This window comes from Hippocampus comes, unplaced genomic scaffold, assembly GCF_001891065.2.
Source record: "Hippocampus comes isolate QL1 unplaced genomic scaffold, H_comes_QL1_v1.1 scaffold104, whole genome shotgun sequence".
NCBI lineage: Eukaryota > Metazoa > Chordata > Actinopteri > Syngnathiformes > Syngnathidae > Hippocampus > Hippocampus comes.
In genome coordinates, this window is record NW_017806072.1 from 4,851,613 (window position 1) to 4,877,339 (window position 25,727).

General features: G+C 39.7%; 1 protein-coding gene across 2 annotated transcripts in view; it reads right to left on the bottom strand.

The window, feature by feature from the left end:
- Window positions 1-3,176: 3,176 nt before the first annotated feature.
- The window catches only part of tspan9a (tetraspanin 9a), a 179,904-nt gene continuing 157,353 nt past the window's right edge, over window positions 3,177-25,727 (bottom strand). For both annotated transcript variants that reach the window (XM_019894180.1, XM_019894179.1), the window contains 5 exons: window positions 21,120-21,194; window positions 11,064-11,165; window positions 10,687-10,818; window positions 9,226-9,309; window positions 3,177-6,037 (listed from right to left, as the gene is read on the bottom strand). In XM_019894180.1, coding sequence (XP_019749739.1) covers window positions 5,966-6,037; window positions 9,226-9,309; window positions 10,687-10,818; window positions 11,064-11,165; window positions 21,120-21,194 — 465 coding nt within the window. In that variant the 3' untranslated portion in view covers window positions 3,177-5,965. The remainder of the gene's footprint in view (window positions 6,038-9,225; window positions 9,310-10,686; window positions 10,819-11,063; window positions 11,166-21,119; window positions 21,195-25,727) is intronic.

Consider the following 25,727-nt stretch of genomic DNA (forward strand, 5'->3'; position numbering starts at 1 on the left):
GCACCACTTATTCAGAGTGCTTTCACATGTAGCAGAAAAAAAACCTAATTCCACAGGACAAACAATGCTGGCAAGAATCAGATAGTGCCATCCAACAGAACACAACATCAAACACACCATTTTTAGAGCACACATCTCAGATATTCGGCTTAAGCACAGGCGGGTTGGAGAGTTAGGAGATCAAAGAAATAATATGTCAAAGGTGGCAAAACACACACACACACACACACACACACACACACACACACACACACACACACACACACACACACACACAAAGAAACTGTCTTAAAATTCTCCACAGCAGACAAAAGCCAATTACTGCATAGCGTCCTTCCTCCATCTCTGTGGCTTAGTGGGTGTTTCCACAGATGAGAAGGAATCATTTACACTTAATGTTTCCAAGAAAAAAATACTAGATGCAAATGCAGTCAAATATGATATGAAAAAAAAAACATTCTAACAACAAAAAAACACATTTACATAAATGTACACTGCTCCTCTCTTTAAAAAAACACAAGGAAATGAAGAATTAGAGTGGGTTGTTTTGCATTTTAAAATGAGAAAACTCAGGCATCGTTACAAGAGGCAACCCACAGTTTCAAAGACTCTCACAAAGAGGCAGGTTCAATACCGAACCTAAAAATGACAATGTGAAAAATCATGTCGTTGCCACTTTGTCACCTTCTTGAGTATTCTATAATTAGTGAACGCTCACAGACACTCAGTGTCAACGCAGTGGTGGGACCTGCATCAACGCCACTGTTAGCGTCCTTATGTGTGTGTGTGTGTGTGTGTGTGCGTGTGTGTGCGTGTGTGTGTGTGTGTGTGTGTGTGTACATAAATTGCAGCACCATAAAATTACAAATTGTGTTAGGAATGATAATGAAATAAGTTCACCATTTCTATTGTTATTTATATATTTAATAACCCACATTCCTGCTCTTACTAGAACACTGTTAAGAAAACAATTTCTTTGCGACATGACAATTGATATGTTACAGTGTAATCCAAATTATTCTACATGCCTGTACATTGAGAAAGGGTATGAATAATTTGGAAAAAAAAAGTATATATATCCAGCGAAAATATATTGACTCACCTCCCGAAAGAAAATTCACCTGGACTCAGTATTTGGCCTTGGAAGGAATCATTTCAGGATTAATTTAATTTGGCCGTCTACGTTTACTGTGAATCGGTGCTGTGGAGTTGAAAGTGCCCTTGATATGAATTTTCATTACGACAGCGAGGAATATGCATGTGTACTCTGGTTTGAGTGAGTGTCTGCCAGTAGCTGTAAAAGAAATTCCACTTAAGAAGCATAGAAGCGGGCTAGGAAAGTACTGTAGTTTCCTTGCATCTACTTCAGAGGAGGCAATCATCTTTACATGGTGGGCTTATGTAAAAAGCTGATTGAATGAATTGAACATTGTTCATCATTGGACCTCGCACACTGTCACGTTCAAAAGACTGAAAGCTGCTGATCATTCCATCACGTTGTGAATCAATTAAACAAGATTTTAATAAGAGGGAGCGTGACGACGAGTGTGAAGCACTGAACACCCTTTGTGGGATTCAAGTAGGGCTTCGTGACCAAGTTCCACCGCTATCAATTCAGACTTAATTGTCTTTAGTGCCCGTCGCTGTGTTAAGACAGAACAACATTTTAAACACCTTGTAAAGAGGAACACTGCGTTGGACTAATCCCTTAGCAAACCAACACTTAATGATGGCACATTGTCACAATGGGCCCTCGTTGTGAGCGAGGAAAAGGCAGTAGGAAGAGCAGAAAACGAGGACGACAAAACACACTAAATAAAAACAAACAGTCAAAACAGCGACAGCCAATGTACAAAAGCAACGGTATTGAACATCTTTTGTTGAAACAGCATTCATCCTTGGATTGAGAAGGAACATGTACAAGGCCATGAAAATGTGAAGAGTTGAGAGGGAGTTCACGCCGGGATGAGCATTTCAGATTTTCAGCGTTTGAGAGTTTTGAGGTTGCGTATCAAATGTGTCACGCTCAATGTCTCTTGTTTTGGCTAAAAAACAGCTTTATTGCAGACTCTAAAATTTTCCAGAGATGTGAATGAGAGTGTGAATGATTGTTTGCCTACACTTGATGTGCCCTTCAATTGGCTGGGCGACCAACCCAAGGTGCACCCCGCCTCTCGCCCCAAAGACAGCAGGATAGGCGCCGGCTCACCCACGAGGATAAGCGCAATAGAAAATGGATGGATGGGCAACACTGCAATATGTATTCAACATCTTGCCTCCAGTCAGGCTAACATGCCATCTGACTGACTGAACTGTCACAGCTGTTTCCTCTGCAGTCTCTCCAGGGTTTGGTAGAACCCACACAGCAGCCATCCTGCTGTGTGTCGTCCTCTCCGTCTGCAGAGTGCGGCTGTAAATAAGGGATGTGCCGAGAGTTTGCGCAAGCGGCCGAGCGGAGGAGACGTGCCCACTCGTGCCTCCGCTCTACATCAGCAGCTGTCATGTTCCACCCTATGGACACGACCAGTGGAGTTGGAGCATATGGGTCGCTGCATGTCACTGTGATTCTTTTTCTTCCTGTCGCAACAGACCCTTCACTTCGGAAAACTGTCCCTCAAAAACAAAGGTCTTTGATATAAGATGGCAGGGGGAAAAAGGAAAGAAAGCGTCTATAGGTCTCATACATTCTGTCTTATGATCAGCTTGCAGTCGGAAAAAGCTAAACTTGAGTTGCGACATGAAAATACACAATTCTGGACTTCTGTTCAACATTATGATGATCTCATACACGCTCGGAGGTTTGAAGAATATGGAATCAATGCTAATATGAGAAGACTATTTGTTATATATGCACATTATAGCAGCAGCTGTGTGTCAGAGGTCCAAAGGTGCACTTGGAATAACAACATTGCAATTGTTTTTCGATCAGCACCAGCAAGGAAATGCTTCGACTTGGCTACGACTTGGATGATACTCGAACAAAATATACAGGGAAACCACGAGTTACTTTCTCTCCAAAAAATAAATTTGCATGTATCTCTTTCCTAATTGCTTCCAAACGTGCATATTGTCTTGGAGGAAAAAAAAAGCCTCTCAATTTGATTAAGTACATTATAAAACAGGGAGGTATGCAAAATCAGTTAAGGTTGGTGGGAGGAGTTAAAGTATAGGCAAGGTAATGTTGCAGTGTTTTTATGTGACTTTATCGCAACACTGTCGAAATACAAACGATTCAAATCGTAAAAATGATAGATGCATTTCTATTTGAAATATTATGACATATTGGAACTGCAGAATGACAACAGCAAAGAAATTTTGCTCACTGATTTCCAGTAAGCCTTACTGAGTGCCAGTAGGATTTGTACTTGCCCCCCCCAAAAAACAAACAAACAAACAAACAAACAAACCAACAAAACCCTCAAGATGCTAAACATTGATAACAAGATTTAAAAAATTGCTCAGTACAATTAAGATTATCCACTTTAAATAAAGAAAAACAGCCATAAAGTAATATTTTGATGAGGGAATCTCAAGAAAATTTCCAGATGTTGCTGTCGCTACACGGTCCTATTTTGGAGTACAAATTATGTTCCATCTCGAGGGAAAAAAAGTGTTAATAACATCTTTTCAAGCTGTCTGCCCATGATTGTACAGATGCTGGCCTAATTTAAGTAGCATAATAATAAATGCCAGCCCGTCAAAGTAGCGCCGTCGACATTTTCACCGGATGTTAGCGAGGTTCACGGCACCTGGCACCTCGATGGTCAGGTGTGAAATACGGTACACTCCAGATTGCTCATTTCCTGTTTGACAGTTGAGATAGGGGGAAAAAAGTACAAAACCAAATTGAAATAAACTGAGCCATACTGATGGAATGATGTTTCACGTGCTTCCCACCTGGGGCCATTTCCATTCAAGTCCCCATACCAAAACATATCGAAACCATCCCAAGTATTTTTAGTGATTGAGGAAGCAAATTGATTCTCAAGCTTCTTGGGAATGTGTGATCAACAGTCCCAAATAGATGTTTCCTTTAGGGCACGTTGCCAAAGCTATCCATCTCAGCTTTGATCGACCTAGACTCCCACCACGCTGTCCTCTGGCTGCCGGGAAGCAAAAGGCATGGGAATAGGAGTGGTCGAAAAACCAGAGGTGTGTCATGAGTGGGAAGATCATCTGGTGTAATATCTGACAAAAGGGACTCATTTAGGCAATGGGAGGAAATTCACTCTTTTGTTGGGTTTGCTTATAACAATTAGTGTATTTTCCGCACAATAAGGCACACCGAAAAGCATTCCATTTTCTCAAACACCGACAGTGCGCCTTATAATCCTATATGCCTTATACTGTATATGAATGGGCTATATGAATAGTGTACTACTGTAGCTTCCATGAGCTTTATAATGCGGTGCGCCCAATATGTGAAAACAGTTTTAAAATGCATTGAATTTGCCAGTCACCAAAGGTGCGCTTGATACACCGAAGCGCCTTATAGTGCTGAAAATACAGTATTTAATCGTATTACATGATGAATATATGGCCATGGCTGCTGGTCTCAGATAGCTGCATTAGGTTCCGATGGGAATTTTGATATTCACTCACACAACATAACAAAACTATCTGAGAGCATGTTTCTCAAAAAATATTTGTTTTCTAAGACTACAGCAACATTTTTCCTCATGAATTTTACAGTTTTTTTTTTTTTTAGGGGGCTTAATGCTCCTTTGTAGTGAGGAAATTTAAAGATTAAGGGGAAGAGAGTTTACCCCCACGACTCTGAGACTGATGAGGGGAGGACACACGTGTGACAGTGGATTATGAAAAGGGAAACCATTTGCCGCCTCTTTGAACACAATTTATGATATCAGCATGAATACTGTCTTTGCCTCTAGTGCCCATGATTCTCTTTGTTTTTATACCCTTCTTTTTCTAACCGTTGCAGTGTGGAACAATGTGATAAAACACACACGTACACTACAATTTAGTTTGTACTCTCAAAGGGGGAATGTCATCACCCAGGATCTTTCTCCTGACAGTTCTGGTGGAGCTTTAATAAACAACCATTTTACACAATTTATATGCCTCGATGGGAATTGTGGTGATGCTGGTGTGTGGCAGCATACTTTGTGTGTGTGTGTGTGTGTGTGTGTGTGTGTGTGTGTGTTTTTACCCAGGCAGATTTATACTGTTATCCAAAGAATAAAGCGGAATTTAGTACAAAATGATTCTTCTCCCTTTAATAACTTCCTTCAATCCCCCTCACTTTACCCAAAATGCTCGTCAAAGGGAAAATATACGACTCATGGATCATAATAAACGCCATCCTGACATGTCTTCACGTTAAATGCAACACACACTATATTGTACTTACATTCCACAGGAGCATCACACACATACAAAAAGTATTTCGGAAAAAAAAAAAAGGGTGATAAAGGATTTGAAGGTAAGTCGGTGAAGTAGAAAACTAGCATGCCTTTTAGGATTTTTTTTATCCATTTACAAACGAAAATGGGGGGTCGATTTTTTTTGTAAGCATAAAGGAAAGTCAAATACTCCACAAGAAATAGGTGGGGAGGAGTTTTTTTTGTTCTTTTCCCCAATGGGTGGGGAGTGTTAGCAAGTCTTAAATGTCTTAGTGTCTGAGTGCGCTTCCCTCCAGCAAATTGTTATTCCAAGCAAAGAAAGAAAACGATTTAAAACAAAAAAAAAAAAAAGGAAGGAGTGACAACCAACAGGATTCTCTTCAGTGCCAAATGACTTGTCCCTTCTCCTCTTCCAGTTGTGTTACTCTTTGGCAAAAATGAGTGGCGAAAGGAGAGAGCCCGGATAGGCGACGCATGGAATCTGCACACAGAGTCTGGGAACAGAGTCAAAGTAATGTAGTGGCAGCGGTGGTGCGGGACCAGGGGGTACATTTAATCAGAGTTCCATCCCTTCAGGAATTGATGGGCCTCTTCTCCAGAGGCTAGGCATCGTACTTCTTCCCTGTTCTGTGGATGTGATGGAAAAGCGTCATGGAGAATGCCATGCCCAGAAGCTGTGGGGGGGGGAAAGAGAAGGAGACAGTATGTGAAACATGATGTGTGATTTATGTAAGCACACGTGGAGCACATTTGCTTCTATATGGCCCATACGCATTTTGATGGACAATTCATCCCGCTGTGAAGCACCAGCATTTCTTTATTCACTCGCCTACAAATGGAAGTTGGCGAGCGGAAACGGGAGGCGAAAGCATTTAGTCAAAGAAGTAAATGGAGATAGATGAAGGCAGGGTATAGCGTCTCTTTGAAGTTGTCATTACCTGTCCTATTTGTACATCACACACAGTCGCAAGGCTCATTCTAATAACTTTTTCTGCTGAAGAAAGGAGCATACCTTAGTACCCCCTCGCTAAGAAGTAAAAGTGATTGATATTTTAACTGCTTAGGCAAATCATTCACTGTCGATGAACACATCTCTGAACACAGAGCATGCATGTATACAAGTATATTTAGCTCCATACAAACGTACTCATATTCTATACGTGAGTAAAAGGACATTCTTCTGTGTAAAAATACTTTGCTTGAGATAAAATGCACAGATTCTGAAATGGACTTGAGTTCAAAAATGGATTGATTTCCATTTTGATAACTTGGCCCAAAGGGAAAAATAAAATGCTCACAAAATATTCTTTCCTCATCTATGAGCATGCATTTGATGTTGTCATCAACAACATGAAATCATTCTCTTAAATAAAGCTGTGGCTAGGGAATAGCTTGCTTTTCTAAATCTGTTTAATAATGCTTCCGAGTAGACATGACTCCTTGAATTACTGCCCCCATTTATCTTTTCCCCAAGATGTCTCAATCTTTTAATCGATGAAGATCTCAATCGAGGTTGACATGACCTCTCTCCATTCAGATGTTTTTACATTGTGTCATTATCCGTGGAGATTGTACAAAAAAAAGAAAGAAAAAAAAGCCTATTTTGGCAGAGAGTAAAAGTCAAAAGGCAACAGGAAAATACAGTAAAACAAAATACAGATACCTGAGACATCTACTTAAGTACAGTCAGGAGTTGTACTTTGTTACTTCGTGCCATTTCGACCTCACGCAGGATCAAAGATACCAGTGAAATGTAACTTGCATATTTACACTATTCAACACTCAAGTATGTGTTATATTTGACCCAAAATATAAAAACCATTTTCAAATACAACAGATATCCCCTATTTACCACCCCCAAGTGTATACAATTCAGAAATCGACAAACACTCTTGGTAAAATACATCACATAGAGGTCACACAAAATCAGAATCTTGAGCCGCCGTGACTCATGATTGCTCTTCAGTACGAGTACTTGACAGATGAAAAAAAAGTTGAAGTTAGACCTGTCACTTTCTCGACAAAGGTAAAGTTCCGTTTTCAATTTTTACATTGACAGTGAGAGTTGTGTAGACGAAGTACTGTACTTTGAAGAAAATCCCATTGTAAGTTGTTATCTGTCAAAAGCTGTTGAAGGTAAACTTCCAGCTAAGAAAAAAAAAGGTTTCTCCCCAGCTGACCGGTGCAGCTCTGATACAAGTGAGGTTTGGGCAGAATGAGTTTGACGGGTTTTTATCAATCATTGAAGAAGAATGCCGAATACTGTCGAAATTTAGGAAATCACAGAGGAAGAACTTCCAAGACTTACTGTCCTATTAAATGTGTATCATGAAATGTTGGAGACTTGTGATGTAGTTGATAAAAGTTTGTTTGCAAAGGGAAAAACCCACTTTGCAGTTGTTCGCAGCCTGAGCTCTATTAATATTTGTCTTTCGATCGCGAATCATTCCTAGATTCTCACTCATGTGTCCAGGTAGCCGACGAGGCTACTTTCTCAAGTGATCAAAGTTTTCTCACGCAAGAGGCACACAAGATGGAGATCTGCTGTCATGGTCTTCACGAATATGAAAGCTCAACACAAGCAATGTGTAGGCATACAGACAACCAAAACTGATGTCAGACAAGTCAGTGTGCGGTTTGAGTCTTTATCGGAGTCTGCAAAGAGGACCGATATCCTGCTTGTGCTCGCATGAGTGTGTATTTGTGTGTGTGTGTGTGTGTGTGTGTGTGTCTTTCGTGGAGAGCTGCAACAGAGGAGAGATAGTGTCAAATAAAAGACGGATGTAACAGGAGCTTGTAATCTTTTCACAAATGTGAGGTAAAGCACAGGTGGGAGCCTCAGGTGCAGCATCCGAGGCTCAAAATAGCAAACGACTCACTTAAAGACACAAATATTCAGTCACCAGCTACAATATCACCTCAACAAGGCAGGCCCAGCACCGGTCCTCGAGGACCGCTGTCCTGCGTGTTTTGAGATGCTTCCCTATTCCAACACGCCCGATTCAAATGATCAGCTCATCAACATTCTCTGAAGAAGCCTGACAATGATCCTGATTTTTTTGAATCAGGTGTGTTGTACTGGATCTCCTTAGCATTGGTGAGTGAAGTGTCTACTAAATACGAGTATTTGGGTAATGACATTGTTTTGTATGATTTCACGTTCTCAGCATAAAATGGCTGGAATACATGAATGTTAAATGTGAATCCTCTTAACACCTGAATCATATCTCGATTTTTTTTCATTTCAATTCCATCGCTGGCAGCTCCAGTCTTTTGCACTTTATGATTGGGGCTCGGGGGGGCAGTTGTTTTGACCAGCTTGTTGTCTAAATGCAAACCTTTTCCAAAACTCCGTTTTTATGTATTGCTGTTTGGTAATTGTACCCTAACAGGAGCAGTCAACGTTTCCAGGTTGAAGAGTTCATTTCTACAAACTATTTGTTCAACTAAATTTAATGAGAGGTACAGTCTCATTAATGTATTTTTGTCATCTGCTTCTTTTTTTTTTTTTAATCCACTTTGTCTTCTGATGGGTCACTACTGCCTGCTTGGAGTAAAGCCATTGTGCTTTGAGTTGCTCAGACACGAGCAGTGTGTGCGTGTGTGTGCGTGTGTGTGTGTGTGTGTGTGTGTGTGTGTGTGTGTGTGTGTGTGTGTGTGTGTGTGTGTTGGGTGCTGTCAATGTTTTTCCAAGATGTGGGTGCCCAAAACACCCACTGAGGTCAAATCTTATAATTTAGCCGGCAGTACATGCAGGCCCATAGGGCTGAAGGCCAATTGATGCAGACGTGTTGCAATGTCGGCAGACAGAGATAAATGCAGCACCACAAACGTTGCATCAGCACATCAATACACGTCCTACCTGCACAACCACGATGACCATGCCTATGGTTCCCAGCATGTGCTTGTTGTCATCAAGCCATTCTTCTACTTTCTCAAAGCAGCCCTAGATGGAAAAACATGAGGAAAAACTCAACCAGTCACCTGTTTGCCTGAAAGCTCTGTAAATTATCCAGTGGACGAAAGAGCACTGACCTAGTATCAATGTGAGGTGTAAAATAAGTGAATTATGAATTATGAATTTTATATCGAGACTTATGGGTCATACAAACAGACGTGCGTATTAAACTTGCAACGTTTCTGGTTCATTCAGAGGTCGGTATTCTAATAATGAGGTGGGGTCATGCTGCGTTCAGCTGCAAAAGAACATCACAGTGCTGTGTGGTCATTTTCTTGGGGCGAGATATCAGGATTTTAGTGCTGCGCCATCCCAGTGGCCCAGCTCAATGGCTACTTATTCTCACCTTGGCAATTATGTAATTCCCTTCTTTGGACTGGACTAACCACATAACAGAGTGGATTAGGCTTCTAATAGGAGGAAATAGGGAAACAGAGTGTTCCACAGCTATAAAAAAAATGGCTGTTGCCACATAATGGAAAAATCCGTAAAGCAATAAAAATAACATTTAATAGCCTCTCTATTTTCTCTGATTAGACACACTAGGTTGTTAAAGAAACTCAGCACCAGATGGACCTCCAATTACGGTTGTACTTAGATTGAATGTATAAATTGGCCATGTCTAGAATCTGACCATAGTAGAGCTCAGCCCCAAATCAGAATATTTAGCATAAAAGTGCATTGCAACGAGAGCAATCACATTCGCAAAACAACTTATTCTTTTCCCCCTGCATTTGCTTTGGTATTGTATAATTTTTTTCCTCAACAAAAAGAATAGTGGAAAATACTTCCCCCTACCAAAAAAACCAACAACGAAGTGCACTGTACATTACTGTATATATATATATATATATATATATATATCACAAGTACTAAAAGTTTTCAAACATTTCATTTTATACCTGTAACATTCAGAAGATTATGCTCAAAATATGTAATTCAGGGCATTGGGCAAGAGCCCCAACAATACCCAATAATATAAACTACAACTTATGCTTGTACTATATCCATAATACTCATCACTGCCATCACTGTAAATTGTTATATAAAAAAATTATTAGATTTATCTATCTATCTATCTATCTATCTATCTATCTATCTATCTATCTATCTATCTATCTGATTATGAGCTGTGATTGGCTGGCAACAGTTCAGGGTGTACCCGATCTACGGCTGGGATAGGCTACAGCACGCCCACGACCCTCGTGAGGATAAGCAGCTTATATAATAGATGGATATAGATGGATGATTATGATGTATGATCATTCGCTTACAAAATGGAAAAAGAACATCTATTTTCAAAAGATGTACCCCATTATATTCTGAATTCAAATTCAAATTGTTGAACTACATTAGCAAGCTTACCCGATTCCAAAACATGTTTGTGGAGTTACGCCCACAGTTCTGGTAATGCTCCTGGCAGCAGCGGTCAGGAACGACCTTCTCTTTCAGGGCCTCATGCCAGTCGGTGTAAGCTATAACGCCGCAGCACTTCCACTGGGTATCCCACACACAAAAAAATGCAGTCAGTGAGCCAAACAGTCCATCAGGTTCCTGAAACTTAACTTTGAAGAGACTTCATTCGCATTGTATTACACAGTAATGGAATGTACTCAGAGAGACCAGCCGTGAAATTCAATGTTGCATTAATACTAAGACTAGAAGCCAGGCAATACATTATCAGAAATGTAGTTGCTCTGTGAATGCATAGCACATTTGATCTAACTGTGAGGGTGGCCTACCTCTGCCTGGATGATGTTCCAGGCATTTCTCAGACCGATGTTGTTTTCAGAGTTGTACAGAGCCAGTCCGTCCTTCAGATCTTGTTTCGCATTCTCACTCACCTGCAGATGGAAGTGACATCAGTCATGGTTAGAATGCCTTTGAGTAGCAAACCATCCCTGTGGAGTGATCACTGAACAGCAGTGAGAAAAAACAGTGTGGAACCGAAACCTGGAGAGAGCTGTCAAAAAGCATGAACCAATGTGCGATTTGATCTCAGCTACTTCAAGCATGTTTAATGGTATATCATCCAAAATCTGAGCTGTTCTTGCTGTGCCATAGAACACAAACTGTCATTGGTCGGAATTGTGCACTAACGTTACCTTTGAATTCAGGTCCATGCGTCTGTCTGAATCGGTAATGAGTCAAAAGATCCTTTTGACAGACAAAAAAAATAACATTTGTGGAGGTTGGGCTCAGATGCAACAGTACTAGTGACGGCTTTGGCAACAATTTAAGAAGTTAATATACAAAGATTGATTTTGACATCAAGGGCCCTATTTTGGTAGCGTGGCGCTCCTGCGCTCGGAGTAAAAACGGGCGGATTTCGTTTCCGTGCCAATGCAAGACTAGTCTCATGTTTTTGAGTCTGTTTCACGCCTGTCTGGGCGTGATGGTGCATGAAGCAGCCTTGCCCCCCGCGCACCTGATAATATGGTGACAGAAAGTAGTCTGCAGGTGAATTGTTGTTCATAGACATCACATCACATTGAGGATTCATGATCGACCAGTGGACAGGAATACTTTTTTTCTTGAGTTACCATGGAGTACTTTCATGATGCCAAAATAGTCATAACAATGAACAATTGACCAAGCCACCTATTTTGCATCCGAAAAATTTCACAAATTACCATCAATCTAAACTATCACAAAAAATATTCCTGAGTGAAATAATGATGTAGTCTGAAATTACTCAAAAATTTACTTACACTGTGTGAAATTTTGGTCTGTTTAATATAACACAACTAATAAACTTTCAGAAACGCAGGAATGATTTGGTAGTATGACTGGCAACAGATAGTCACACATGATTACACAGGTATTGAATTATTCTGCCGTTTGCTACGCCACTGGCATACATAGAAATATATTTATGTTCATTGAATCAATCATACTTTTTGCACAAATTAAGTCAAATTGGATAATTTCCCATGACACTTCTTGATGATTTCTGTGGCACAATAGTGCGCCATAGCACCTTCGATCGGAATCACTACTCCAAAATGACAATTTGTCAAAAATAGAACATTTATTGAACTGCATACCTTACACAAGATATCATGCATTTACTCAGTAACAATCTATTCTATAAAACGTCCGTAATAACTTAGCCACACAGGTTGCCACTCCTGGACAAATTATATATTCATCTATTTAGTTTGCTCATTGTCAAAATCAGGATAAATTTTGGGCTTGAATAGGGGAAGATTTTAGGTCGTCTCACTCACGCACAGCTTCAACATACCCTCAAGCAAAACGTGCGTTCATCGTTTTCCTTGTGACTGAACTCCAACAATGTGCTCTGGGTTGTGTCATGTCTGTGGGAGATTAATATCTTATTGGATGAGTTAATTAGAAACAAAAGTCAGTGGCTTAGTTCTCCTGCAGTTTGGTTTCCCCATGGGGGATTCCACTAACAGCCGCAACAGATTGAGGGGCACTTCAGACATGTTGTAATTATTAGAGAGAAAATAGGCACATTGTCCCTGACCCACACATACAGCTTCACAAAGACCATTAGTCACACAGAGGTATTAAAAAAAATGAGTAAAGGGGTAATGATTCAGATCATCAACTTCAGACCAAGAATAAAGGCAAATAGTATTGTCTTCATCATAAACATTAATATTTCCAGTGCCGTATTTTCCACACTATAAGGCGCACCGAAAAGCATTACATTTTCCCAAAAGTCGACATTGCACCCTATAATCCGAAGCACTGTACATATGGTGTTAACAGTCTCTTTATATTCCCCATTGAGTTGTTTCCCTGTTAGTGTTCCTATGTCATCTAGTGGTGATTATTAGCAGGAACCACTTGTAAGCCAAAAGGGTTCTGCCCGACACTAATTGACAAGTAAATTCACCAACACACTCAAACAGACAACTACTTTGTGAGCTCTGCACTGCCCTTATGAAACGAAGATAATAGCAAAAGTATAGTTAACTACTGACTGAATGAAGAAGGAGACAGGCAGGATGTCTCAGGATAGTTAGCCATAGGTGTATGTGAGCCCACAAGGTTTGTGTGCCTTTTTGTTGAATCAATTGTCTTCATAATTTTTGTCTTTCATTTATTGTTTTGTAATGCCATTTGTATTTATGTCCGTGTTTGTGACCAGTTCTCATAGCTTTGTTACAGCTGCAGCGGATGTGAAGGCTCTATATAAAATAAAGCTGTTTTGTATTTTATTGTATTCCGTTTAGCCTAGCTCCAACTAGTGGATGCATAGCGTAACCGCAGTCATTATTGTCGCTTCTATTCTATGTGCCTTATAATGCGGTGCACCCTATATATGAAAACAGTTTGAAATAGGCCATTCATTGAAGGTGCACTGTATAATCCGAAGCGCCTTATAATGCAGAAAATACGGTACATCGCTATTCAATCAACAGTAAGCAAAAATAGGGATTGCTTTGCTCAAAAACAGAGGGGTCGATGAGATCACAGCCAGCGGATTTGTGTTATCTTGGTTTCTTCTAAGTTTGAGTTGCAGCTGTTTTTTTCTTTATCATCCTTCAGTACCAAAGCCGTGGTTAGTGGCTGAAGAAGCCAATCCAATGAACATATTTGTTAAACACATCTGGATTTAAAATAAGCATAATTTATTTTTACAAAACCTGCCCATAATTCTGAATAGAACATCCACAATTATTATGGAAGGAATATTGTAACCTCTTGTGCACAGAATCAGCTGCATTTGCTTTCGACCCATGCAGAAGCCAGTGACGTGCATTTCGATTATTAGATGCAAGATAATGTTAATGCAAGCATCTGGTGTGACATGTAATATACTTGTTCAGACAGCAACATGACTTTCAACATAACAGACGGGGGAAAAAATGGCCGTTGGATGTGAACCCTCTGCCTCTTTGGGATTCCTTTTCACACAGGCACTGACCCGCCTCTGTTACAGCTTTTAGACCACCTCGGTCTACATCTCATATCAGCGGCTATTTATAAAGAACAGTGACCTGGAATTGCCTGAATAAAAATCACAGTTTTAGCAGACAGTGGCGAAGATCGCCATGACAATTAGAGAGATGCTAAAAGCTAAAAGTCAAAAGTGATTAGATCTGAGTAATTAATCCTCTTTTGCATTAAAATGCTTCGGTAACCATTAAACATGCAAAGCCTATTTCCATGACCTCTAAAACGTTGGAAATAAGATTAGGATCACTTCCAATAACATTCTTCTGTGTGGTTTTATAACTTTGCTGATGCAGAGGAGCGTATCTATGTACGCCTTGTTGGGCTGCAGGCCCCGCATTTTCTGCATCTGTCCTTGTACAAGAAAATGAGATGAGGAGCTTTATCATCAATCTCGTACTTTGTTTCTGTCGTCTGCTGACATTCTCAGCTTTATGCAATACTATTCGCTCATTAACGACTTGTTGCAGTCACTGGAGAGTAACCACCTTCTACTCCACACCCCAATCCACCACGCATGCACACACGCACGCACTCACAAGGCCATGGTAAAATCGTCTTGGTCTCCAATGACTGCACATCTTTCATTTAAAGTGTGAAAACCTTTGTTTGCGCTTGACATGAAACCTAACGATCTTGATTTAAGGCTAATGAAAGGTAGACAAATGACTGCAGCGCAAATATGAATTTGTTTGTGCAATGACCCATTTTTCTCCTTTCAACAACGCATATTATTAACTATTCATAAGACATATATATATATATATATATATATATATATATATATATACATATATATATATACATATATATACATATATATATATATATATACATATTCCAAAAGTAATTAGAAGTATTTAAGGTGCATTACTTTATTTGGATTATATTAATAACTCATTTTTTTTCTTTTTTAATTAATTTAATTGTAACCTCTCAAACATGTGAATAGTATACACGTTATGTCAAGAAAAGATCAGGAAGCCAAATGAGCTTTTAGACCCAATGCATGCCGAATAAGTTATGATTTTGTTGACACCTGAACATGAAAAAAACTACTCCTAAAACTACACTAAATGGCCATGAAATTTGGAAGGCCGAAAACATTACATTTTAGCAAGTATCCCGTTATAATATTCAACCGGGAATAATGCTTGAATCCCAATTGCAGAATTAATACACAGCAAGTGGGTTTCTATGAGGGTTTTTTTTTTTCCCGACCTGATCCAATTTACACGTGTTGCACCTTGGTGGAGCTCTGTAAGCCTCTGAGTGCCATTCTAATTAGCCGTGGCACTGACTAGGAATGTCTAATGACTGAACTCTCAGATAGCCGCTCTAGTAGAAACATAGTACAGTATTGCATATTTACAGTAGGGAGTGTAATGAGCACTTAGTGCTTTGTGAGAATATTATTTTTAATCCACTGCTCCAAGCAACGGATTAAAAATATTCAATTATCAAATCTCTTCCGCACACGCGTAAACTCTCCATGTGCACTAAGTGCTTGCTTCAGTCAACATATGACCACTGAGATAAGAAATATTTCAAGACAACCACGCACTAAACATCTTCCAACAGGGACTGTGCACTTGTCACGGTTGCTCTTCCACTACTAATTTTACATTAATTGCTTTCACTCACTTGATTCCAGTCACTGTGCACTGTCCAGAAGTGTTGCGATAACTGCTCCAAAAGTTTAATAAATGATGTGGAGAGAGAGCATCAGAGCAAAAGGTGCTCAACAACACATCATTAGAGAGGATATTGAATTCCCTTGGATGCATTGGAAGCCTTGCCCAAGGCCAGAATGCTCAATAACTTGAGAGCAACACCACTGCTTGCTCTCTGTTTGGTTTGAAATAATAAATCACAGCCACAAATTGAACAGATACTGGTTGGTTGTGTGTTTGATGCAATAAGCAATCACCAAATGTGGCACAATATCAGATTGCCGTAGTAGCTGGATTCCTTATTTTGCCCCTCTTAATTAGTTCCCAAAAAGTCATGCTAGACATTTTTAAATGGCAACCATTCCTTGCTTCAATATTTTATGTTGAATGTGTATACCTCATATGAATTAGCCCTTATCCAATGTTAAAATACTTTGAACGCTGTTTGTTGGCCGATTTGCATGAACCTTTCTGGCATTGTGGCACACAAGCCTGGATAGGTCCCGTCCCACCAGTAAGCCAATGAACACGATGAGTAGTGGTTGAATAGAAATATTTTCTTGGCTTGAGTCATGACAGAATCAAATCTCACAGACACTAAAAGAGAGATGGTGTGGTGGGGGAACATAATATTTGTCACTTTTTGCTGTTTGAGTCATGAAGGAGGCATCTTCCCCAGCCCCAGTTTCAAAAGTGGTATAGCCTTATGTCATCTTTTGTGAACCAGCAAGTAGCCTCGACGAGAAATCCTTTTAACCACGGCTAGGGTCTGCACTCCACTCAATAACATTCTGGCTCTCCGTGTAAACTATTGACATTGTGCCTCTGTTACTTCACCAATTTGAATCCCTGTCTTTATCTCACTTCCTACTCTCCTGAGTCGAACTACTGGCTCTTGCTACTTTCTGCAATGCCCTTCTTTTTTTTTTTTTTTTTTACTTCCGCCCTACATCCTGCTGCCCATGCTCTGCTGCTCCTCTTCTCTCTTTGCTTCTGCATTGTGAGCTAATAAACCCCTACCACTGTTTGGGTTGGCGTGTTGGGTTGACACAGAAACAATGAGGTCACAGCATTACAGACGAATGGCAATAATCTGTTTTCTGGCCTGGCCATCTGCTATTGTCAGCTGGTTGCTAACTGCAGGACCTGATTTAATTATAGTACAGATTCTGTATGGTAAAGAAAATTCCTTATGTTCATTCTACGTTGTTCACCTTCGGTTTACTGGGTTATGTTTTTCAACAGAGTTGAATTAATTACTTATTATGGTTCTATGGTGTTGCGCCATTTACAGCTGAAAGCATTCTCACTATCTCATTTACACAAGCAAGATGGCAGTTTACTATAAGAAATGCTACAGTCCAATCTTACTGTAGCTAAACTCTTACACTTGATCGATAGGGACAAAACGTTGGAAAGATTTTGAAGGGAATTGCAACATTTTATATCATTTAAAGACTAAACAATCGATAATCATCTGTCAATCTAAAATGAAAGGCGGCGAGTTGTGTTTCGTATTCCAGGCTTGTTAATAAATGCCTTGTGATTAGAAGATCAAGTAGCAGAAGGGGATTAATCATTCCTCTGATCACAGCCTGTAGCAGAGAATGCTTGATGTGGCATACCGGATACCACTGGAGGGAAGAAGGCCGCTGAATGGTCACCGCCTTTGCATAAAGCCTAGTCCTTAGGAACATACCATATCATCAGAGCTGCAGGACGACAGGCTAAAATAACAAAGATTTTATTGAAATAAATTGGCCTTCCTTTGTAATGATGTTTGAAGAGCAATAAATAAAATATAGCTGTGATCCGTATAGTGGTTTGGCATATCATTTGATGTAAAACATTATCTACACTGTGTAATTTTTCCTAACGGGGGAGACATAAAACACTGCTAATGTTCGCTGGAAGGGATGGAAATGAGACACTTATACCTGAGTAGGACATGGTGTTCTAATGAATCAGAATATGAAAAATCAGAGCTCTACTTCAATTTGACTGCTCAACATCAGGGAGCAAAGCAGTGTGGAGACTCTATTTGAATTTCATGGGAGGGGTCACAGTGAGGATTCTGCCCAATCCCCTCCATAAAGTTCAGACAATAATATTAGTGAGATAAGGCAGCAAACAAATTGGCTGCTGCTGGGTGTGCTTTGCGCCCTGATCCAAATCTAAAGATGAATTGGCTGCTAAATGAATGTTTTTATCTGCTTGGAAGACTAAGTTTGAATAAACATCAGAGAAGGGGCATTAACTGCGCCTAACTCCTGTAGGGCCTTAGCTAAATAGTCAAACAATATTTACATACAACACCATGAAAGGACTCTCTATTAACATATTTAAAGGGGCACTTGGGCCGGCATTGTCAAATTCTCACTATCAAGCTCAATGCATGTATTTTTTGTTTGTTTTTGTTTTTTGTTTTTTTGTTTTTTAACCAGGAATATGATATTAGCTTGAATTTTTAATTATATCAATTTGTTTTGGAGAAATCAATACAAAATTAACGACTTTGAAAATGCCTCTTGGAAATGGGCAATATGGCCACTCCCCTCCATCCATGTCTTGGTGGGAGTCACGGCAGGGACCAGAGACTCTTTATCCATTCAAAATCATTGTAAATACTTTGCTAATAATGCCCAAACTACGGGGATTCATCTGCTCCAAAATGTATGTGGACATCTCTACTTAGGCTCACTTCAACCTCTTAAAAGATCACAAAATGAGTCACCTTTCCATGGCTGGTTCAAGATGAAATGAGGAAATTAGCAGCTTACGTGCAGTTTCTGTCATGTCTGTTTTTCATAATAAGTCATCACGATACGAAGATTTTCATAAGATTAATTGTTAGTAGGTCGTTACATATTAGATTTTAATAAATAAGCGTTCGGTTGTAGAGTCGTCATCCTTGCTGGAGATTAGGAGCTCTGAAATTTTCAGTCTGTTCATCCATCTATCCATCCATTTTGTGCAGCAGCCAATCTGAGGCATTGTTGTTGGCCACGGGAGCCAGCAGGAGCTAATTTCATAGCTGCCTTTCTGCCTATACGGAGTCGAACAAAACTTTAGCGTTGCTATATGTCCGAAAACTATGATCAGTGACCACCAAAATTCATAATGCATATTTCTGCTGTTGTTCACTTGAATCTTAAAAAAAAAAAAAAAAAAAAAAGATCAGCACAATATTTTAGTTTTTGCAGCGATGATGTGGGTTTTACTTGTAGGAGCTCATATTTGATGTCACTCAATCTAAAATGTTGTGCACATCGCTTTTATATTTTCACAGGTTGAAGTAGACAAGAGTAGGAATGTGCATATGAATTTTGGTAATAAGTGGTACTTCTTTCAAACAAAGTGAAAACAGAACATGACAAACCGAGGCGCCGTGCCAATCTCTGGCTTTAGTCATCACAAAAAAGCCCTTAAATCAGATTCTTAGAGGGGGTGAATTTTAGTATTGACATCATTATTACGTACAGACCTACTATTTAAGTGCCAATGTTCAGCCCATCCTAGTGTCCTTTTAATGTACAATAATTTTGCCTGGTTAAAATACACGATGCTTGACAGATTCCACTGTCTGTGGCTAAGGCCAGACAGCTGCAGTGTAAACCTTCACCTACGGTTATGTTAGATTTTGTCATGTTATCAAGTTACTGAGATAAATCACAGAAAGCAGAGAGATGATCTACACCAGGGGTGTCAAAGTCGTTTTTGACGTGAGCCACTTTTGAGTTAGGTCTTCCCTCGGAGGGCTGTTATGATAGTGAAACCACAAAAATTTTCGCATTACTACTTTTATGGGTAACAAAATCATTGCAAAATCTCAACGTCATTTACTACACATCACAATTTGACATTTCGGTGCATTTTTTAGAAAGGTTCATGCAAGTTGACATACATGATTTTCTTTCGGGGGCCACATAAAATGATGTGGCGGGCCGGATCTGGCCCCCGGGCCTTGATTTTGACACGTGATCTACACACTCTGAGAATATATGAGATTCTATTTTCAATATATTGCCCATTGCTTACGATATTGCGAGATTAGTGAAAACTAAGTCACTCACTGGCAGTTGCACAAATTGAAGTCTCACATAGATTGAATAATAATAATAATAATAATAATAATTCATTTAATTTATAGAGTGCTCTTCAAAAGAAATCAAAGATGCTTTACAGTTTAGAATAAGTAAACAAAAAAACAAACAGACAAATATACATAAATCAAACAAAAGCAAAACAGAAAACCTGCAGTTTCCATTGATGCGATTATAGCAAATTAAAGGCAGTGTGGAACAGGCATGATTTTCAGGGATGTCTTTCGGGAGTGCATTTCAAAGGTTGGGGTTGGCCGAACCCCTGATATGGGCTGTTTGGTCCCTACACCACCAATGTCAGAGTTTTCATTGCCGGCAGGCAATCGGATTGGCTTCCAGTGAGGGGTGGACTCTGCTAATTGATGAAATGATTCAGAATGACTGCTTTATTACTCATTATAAAATAAAAAATTACTCATCACTGCCATCACTGTAATTTGTTATAAAACAATATTAGATTAGATAGATATTAAATAATATATATTGCCATTATAAACAGCATTTCTCTATCACAGACACACACACACACACACACACACACACACACACACACACACACACACACACACACACACGCGCACACACACAATATGCACGTGTGTGTATACAGGATATTTCATGAATTTTTTGACTCTCAAAATACATATGTACAATGATTAATTTGTCCTTGAAAAATAAACTCAGCGCTTGTCATAGCTTGTTATTTAAAACCCTCCTAATGAATATTTGTAGAACAATTTGGAGAAGATTGGACTCCAGATTGCACATGGATGTCTGTAATCTCTCCTTGAAATATTGTCATCTGTTGTCCCCTAATAGGCACACACTTAACTTGAAGCAAACGTGGGGTCATGGGAAATGTGTACTGAACCACTTGTAGCAAGACAACTGGTGGGGATTAGTCCGCATTTTGGGGTGTAACCTCGGACAGCAGACGAGCTTTATTTAGAATGGGGATATGTTGAATATATTCACACCTTTGTTTGAATTTAATCTGCATGTGTTAGAGATGTCACTTTTTGACTGACAGGAGCTAACAAAGGAAAACGAGACCAACTTCATTTTATTTAAAAAAACAAACTGAACCTACCTTATCTGAGTACACGAAGAACAGGATGAGTAATATCAGCTCTGTCAAGAGAATTATCAGCAGGACGATGAAAAACTGTCAGAAAAAAGGGAGAGGAAAAACTTTTTAGAAGCCAGCGAAAAAAAATTTAATTACGAAACCACTTTAGCTGACATCAAAAAGTCCTGTTAAAAGTATATGCTACGTGTGGAAAAAAACAACCATTTGACTTCACCAGTTCAAAATGCCACATGGAGATTAACTTTAGTTACGACAATATGGGAAAATGACATATATTACTAAATTCATGGCATATCAGTCACGAGATTAAAACACAGTCACACTGTTTTAAAAATCTTTAAGCAGAAAAGACCTAAATTGAGAGATGAAAGAGGAGGTGGGAAGAAAGCAAGAGTGGGGTAACAAGAAGAACCAAGTGCTGGAGGGCTCATGAGGGAAGAGAAAATGGTTTTAATACCTCCTAAGATTAATTTCCAACATAATTTAGGAGCTCATCTACTATTCTTCTCTCCTTACGTGTCTTCCCTTGAACTAAATATTTACCAAACACTTGGCATGGAAAAAGACATGCAAACCAAAATTCCAGACGAATGCAGTACAAGTATCTGTTGTGAGGACTATCATTTGTGTCAAGGCTCAAAAGGAAAAGGTACAACATCCGCTTGGACATACAGGTCATTAATTTAGTGTATCTCTAGCGGGAGAACCAAATCGTCAGCTGCGTGACGACTCGACTTTACTACTCCACAGTGACGTTGAAAAAGTCGCCTAACAACTAATCTTGTGTTTTCAGCATCTTGTCTTCAGCCAATCGGCCAATTTGCAAAAAACGTTCGACTCGCCCGTCTGATGCCGTCGCCAGAGGAAAACGCTCAGTGGACCAGCAAAATGTCCAGCCAACAAGGCCACACTGTCTTCATATACAATACCTGGGTGGACAGAACTGTACATAAATAACAGCTTGTGGATGAGAATAGCTGTTAGCCACCTCAGCTTCGGTTGTGCAGGGTGTTGCTAGTCGTAAAGTGTTCATACTCGCGGGACCAGAGGCCTGGCGATGAATGAGTGCAATCACACTAAGTGAACTTCCATCTTTGTTGCCAAAATGTTATGTCCAATAAAGCACAGGCAACTGTCACATAAAAAACTCATAGCACAACATGCACCAACCACATGGCTTCATGACGTTGTGTCATAACACTTGTTGCAGTATGGCATCCAGTTGTACTAGACTACAAGTCTATGGAAATATTTAAAGGGAAAGTCAACCCAAAATGTTTCTTGACAATATGTTCTATGCGCCTCCACTAGTCTAAACACGGCATTCAGATTAATATTGTGTTTGTGGAATATAAGTAAAGCAGCAAAATCCACAAATTTTTAGCCATTTAGCCACTTGCTGTCGACTGAAAATGACATCACAGTTGCTCAGGTAACAAGCAATCACGGCTCACCTGTTTTCTGAAACTGAGCAATGATTAGTTGTTACTTGAGCGCTGAGCAACTATGATGCCATTTTCAGTTGACAGCAAGTGGCAAAATGCCCACCCCCGTGATGGAAAAAAATGGATGGATTCTGCTGCTTAACTGTAAAGAAGATTTTTATGTCAACTTCCAATTCAACCGCTGGCATGATCGCTTGCAAACTATGCAAAACATACAAACAAGCTACCTTTTGCTTGGCAGCTAAAGGCAGCCATGTCAAACAGGAGGATTTGGTGGAGCTTTCGACTGATGTAAAGACTGAAGCGTAGAGAGCACAAATTCAAGTTCTCATCTTTTTTGCAGCACCCAACGGGTTGAACCTGTGTAATTAACTTGTGCAAATGATAACCACCTTGCAGAGCTTTGTGCAAACTGAATAACACCAGGAAAGGTGTCATAAATAGTACATTATTCTGTCGGAAGGTTTCGGTGTGCTGCATGTCCAGTCAACCGACCAGCATGGAGACAGCGGGGCAGTCTGATTGAGTGGGCTGTGACTACCATGGAGAAATCACACTGACACAGACACACCGGTGCTTATTTGCAAGATGGAAAAGTCGCTCGGTTAAGCTTCCTTTGTCAGCCCCTGATGTGCGGTGCAATGGAGACGTCTTGTCGGTTGTCTACCTGCTGCGAAAGGAAATAAAGTAACGATCTGAGGATTGGGGCATCATTGCTCAGTGATAGAGTGGTCAACTCCCAACCCAGTGGTTGGAGGTTCAATCCCCGGCCATTATGACCATGCCGAAGTGTGTTTGAGCAGAATACTGAACCTCCTGATACTGTCTCGTCAGAAGGTAAATGAGGAAAAAGCACTTTGAGTACTTAAGGTGGAAAAGCGCGATACAAGTGAATGTCATGATTCTGCTTCTGTTAGTCTCCAACAGGTGGCATAGGTGGGCTTTCTCTCCAGCTGCGCATCTGTCATGCATCACAATCATGGCACTATTTAAGGACTTCCGACAACTGACTGTCGGGTAATTCACCTTGCTCACGCCATTGTTCCAAGTGCAATTTGCTAGACGTTTCCTGATTTAGCCTCCTTTTTGTGCTTTATTACATTTAAATTGTGGTTTTTGGTTTGTACTTTTACTCACGGTTTGTATCATACGCATTTTTGTATTCTTGTTCTTTTGAGACATGTTTTTTTCCTTTCACATTTTCCTTGCCTTTTGCAAGCGCTTGTGGTTCTCATCTTATCCTGTTTGTTGACTAGCGTTATGATTTGTACTTTTTCGGCCTCGCACCATTTGTCTGTAAATTAAAAAAAATATATATATATATATATATAAATTATTATTAGCGACAATCTTTTATCAGAGTTTACTTTTACCGAGTCCAATTCTGTCCGAAACCATCCGGACACCTTGACAGTGAAAGCCCATTTACCATAATCTGTATTCTTGCTGCTCTTTCACAAAATGTGTCTTCAGAATATGTAATGGTACGTGAGGATGTCTTCAGGAGGGTTTTTTTTTTTTTTTCTAGATTAAATACAAATACAACTCTTGGTACATCATGTGCAATTGAGTGGATCTTAGTATTCTCCCAAAGAACAATTAACACTGCACATCTATGGTGCTGTATTTGTACTAACTATCTTATTCGTAATTTAGCGAACCATTAATGCTGTTCTGATGGAGATTAAAGAGTTCCACCGACATCAATCATGGAGCCGATTGACACTCTGTTTTAATGTAACAAATGCTGGCAACCTTGGGTAATGAATATAATAATAATGTTAATGATAATGTTTTGCGCTGATGATTGGTAATAAGATCTTATTTTGCCAGACTGGTTCTGACTGATGAGCGCGGGTACATTAATTTGCTATTAAACTGTGGATTATGCTGAGCACAGTACAGCATATATAAATAATGGAGGCTATGATAACATTCAGCACTTTAATGCGTGTTACTTAAAGTATATGTTCTGAAGGTGCAAGGCCATTATTTATTTATGTACGTTATATGCAGAAGAAGACTGTAAAAGGTTGTTTTGGCGTCTGCAGTTACATGCAGAAGATACTGTGGTGCTTTTCTTCCTGGAATGGATAGCGAGATAGCTTCTATCTATCTATCTATCTATCTATCTATCTATCTATCTATAAATCTAAATGAAAAAACAAACATTTTATTTCGTAATTTTTTGATTGCATTATCACCCAAAGTCAGCTGGGAAAGTGACTTAAGCAATATATTCGATATAAACTAACGAAGAGTTGGTGTTGCATGTGAGGGCATGATAGCAAGTTAGCAAGCTACCCACTTTGCTTCGAACATAGAACAAAACAATACAATTTGTTAACTGTAATGCATGCAGTCCAAGAGAGTATTAGCTCACTATTCTTACATTGTATAAACATCAATTGTGCTGCAATTTCTACGATGTTTGTAACACATGGGTTACCCCATATGTTACAATTTCTACAATTTTTGTAGATTTTTGCGTATTGTCATCTTTAAATCAAAGACACAGCATAAAAAGTGTGTGATATGAAATATTCCAATTCATGTTTTATTTATATAGATTTATATTTATGTTTTGGTCATAGCACAATACCGCTTTTATTGTCCATAGATGGCAAAAATACAAAGAAAAAAATAAGAACTATATGTGTATGTATAGCACTGATGCCACTGAACATGTCGAGTGGTTGAAAGTGAAATAAATATTCAGGAATAATACTTTTACAATTTTTGTAAAATTGTATGTTGCGTTATATAACCTTATTTAGATCGACTGCAGCACATGGGTTAATGAAACTGGATCAATGAAAGACTGCTTCCCAGCTCACACTGTACCCAACCCCCTTGGGAAGGGCAAACCCACGTTGCCTATTCGGGCTGAGCCCTGGCCACCAGGCACTCGCCAATGAGCCTCACTTCCAGGACTGGCTCCCGAGGAGGGCCCGATCACCCAAGTCCAGGCGGGTGAAATCAAGGTCCACTGTTTGTATTTATCGTAAGGGGTCTTTGAGTCGTGCTTTGTCTTGTCCCTCATCTAGGACCTGTTTGGCATGCGTGACCTTGCCGGGAGGCATGAAGTCCCGGAGAACTTGGCTCCTTGGATCATTGCACACAAAGCCCTCCATTATGATAAGATGATGCCTGAAGGGGGTGG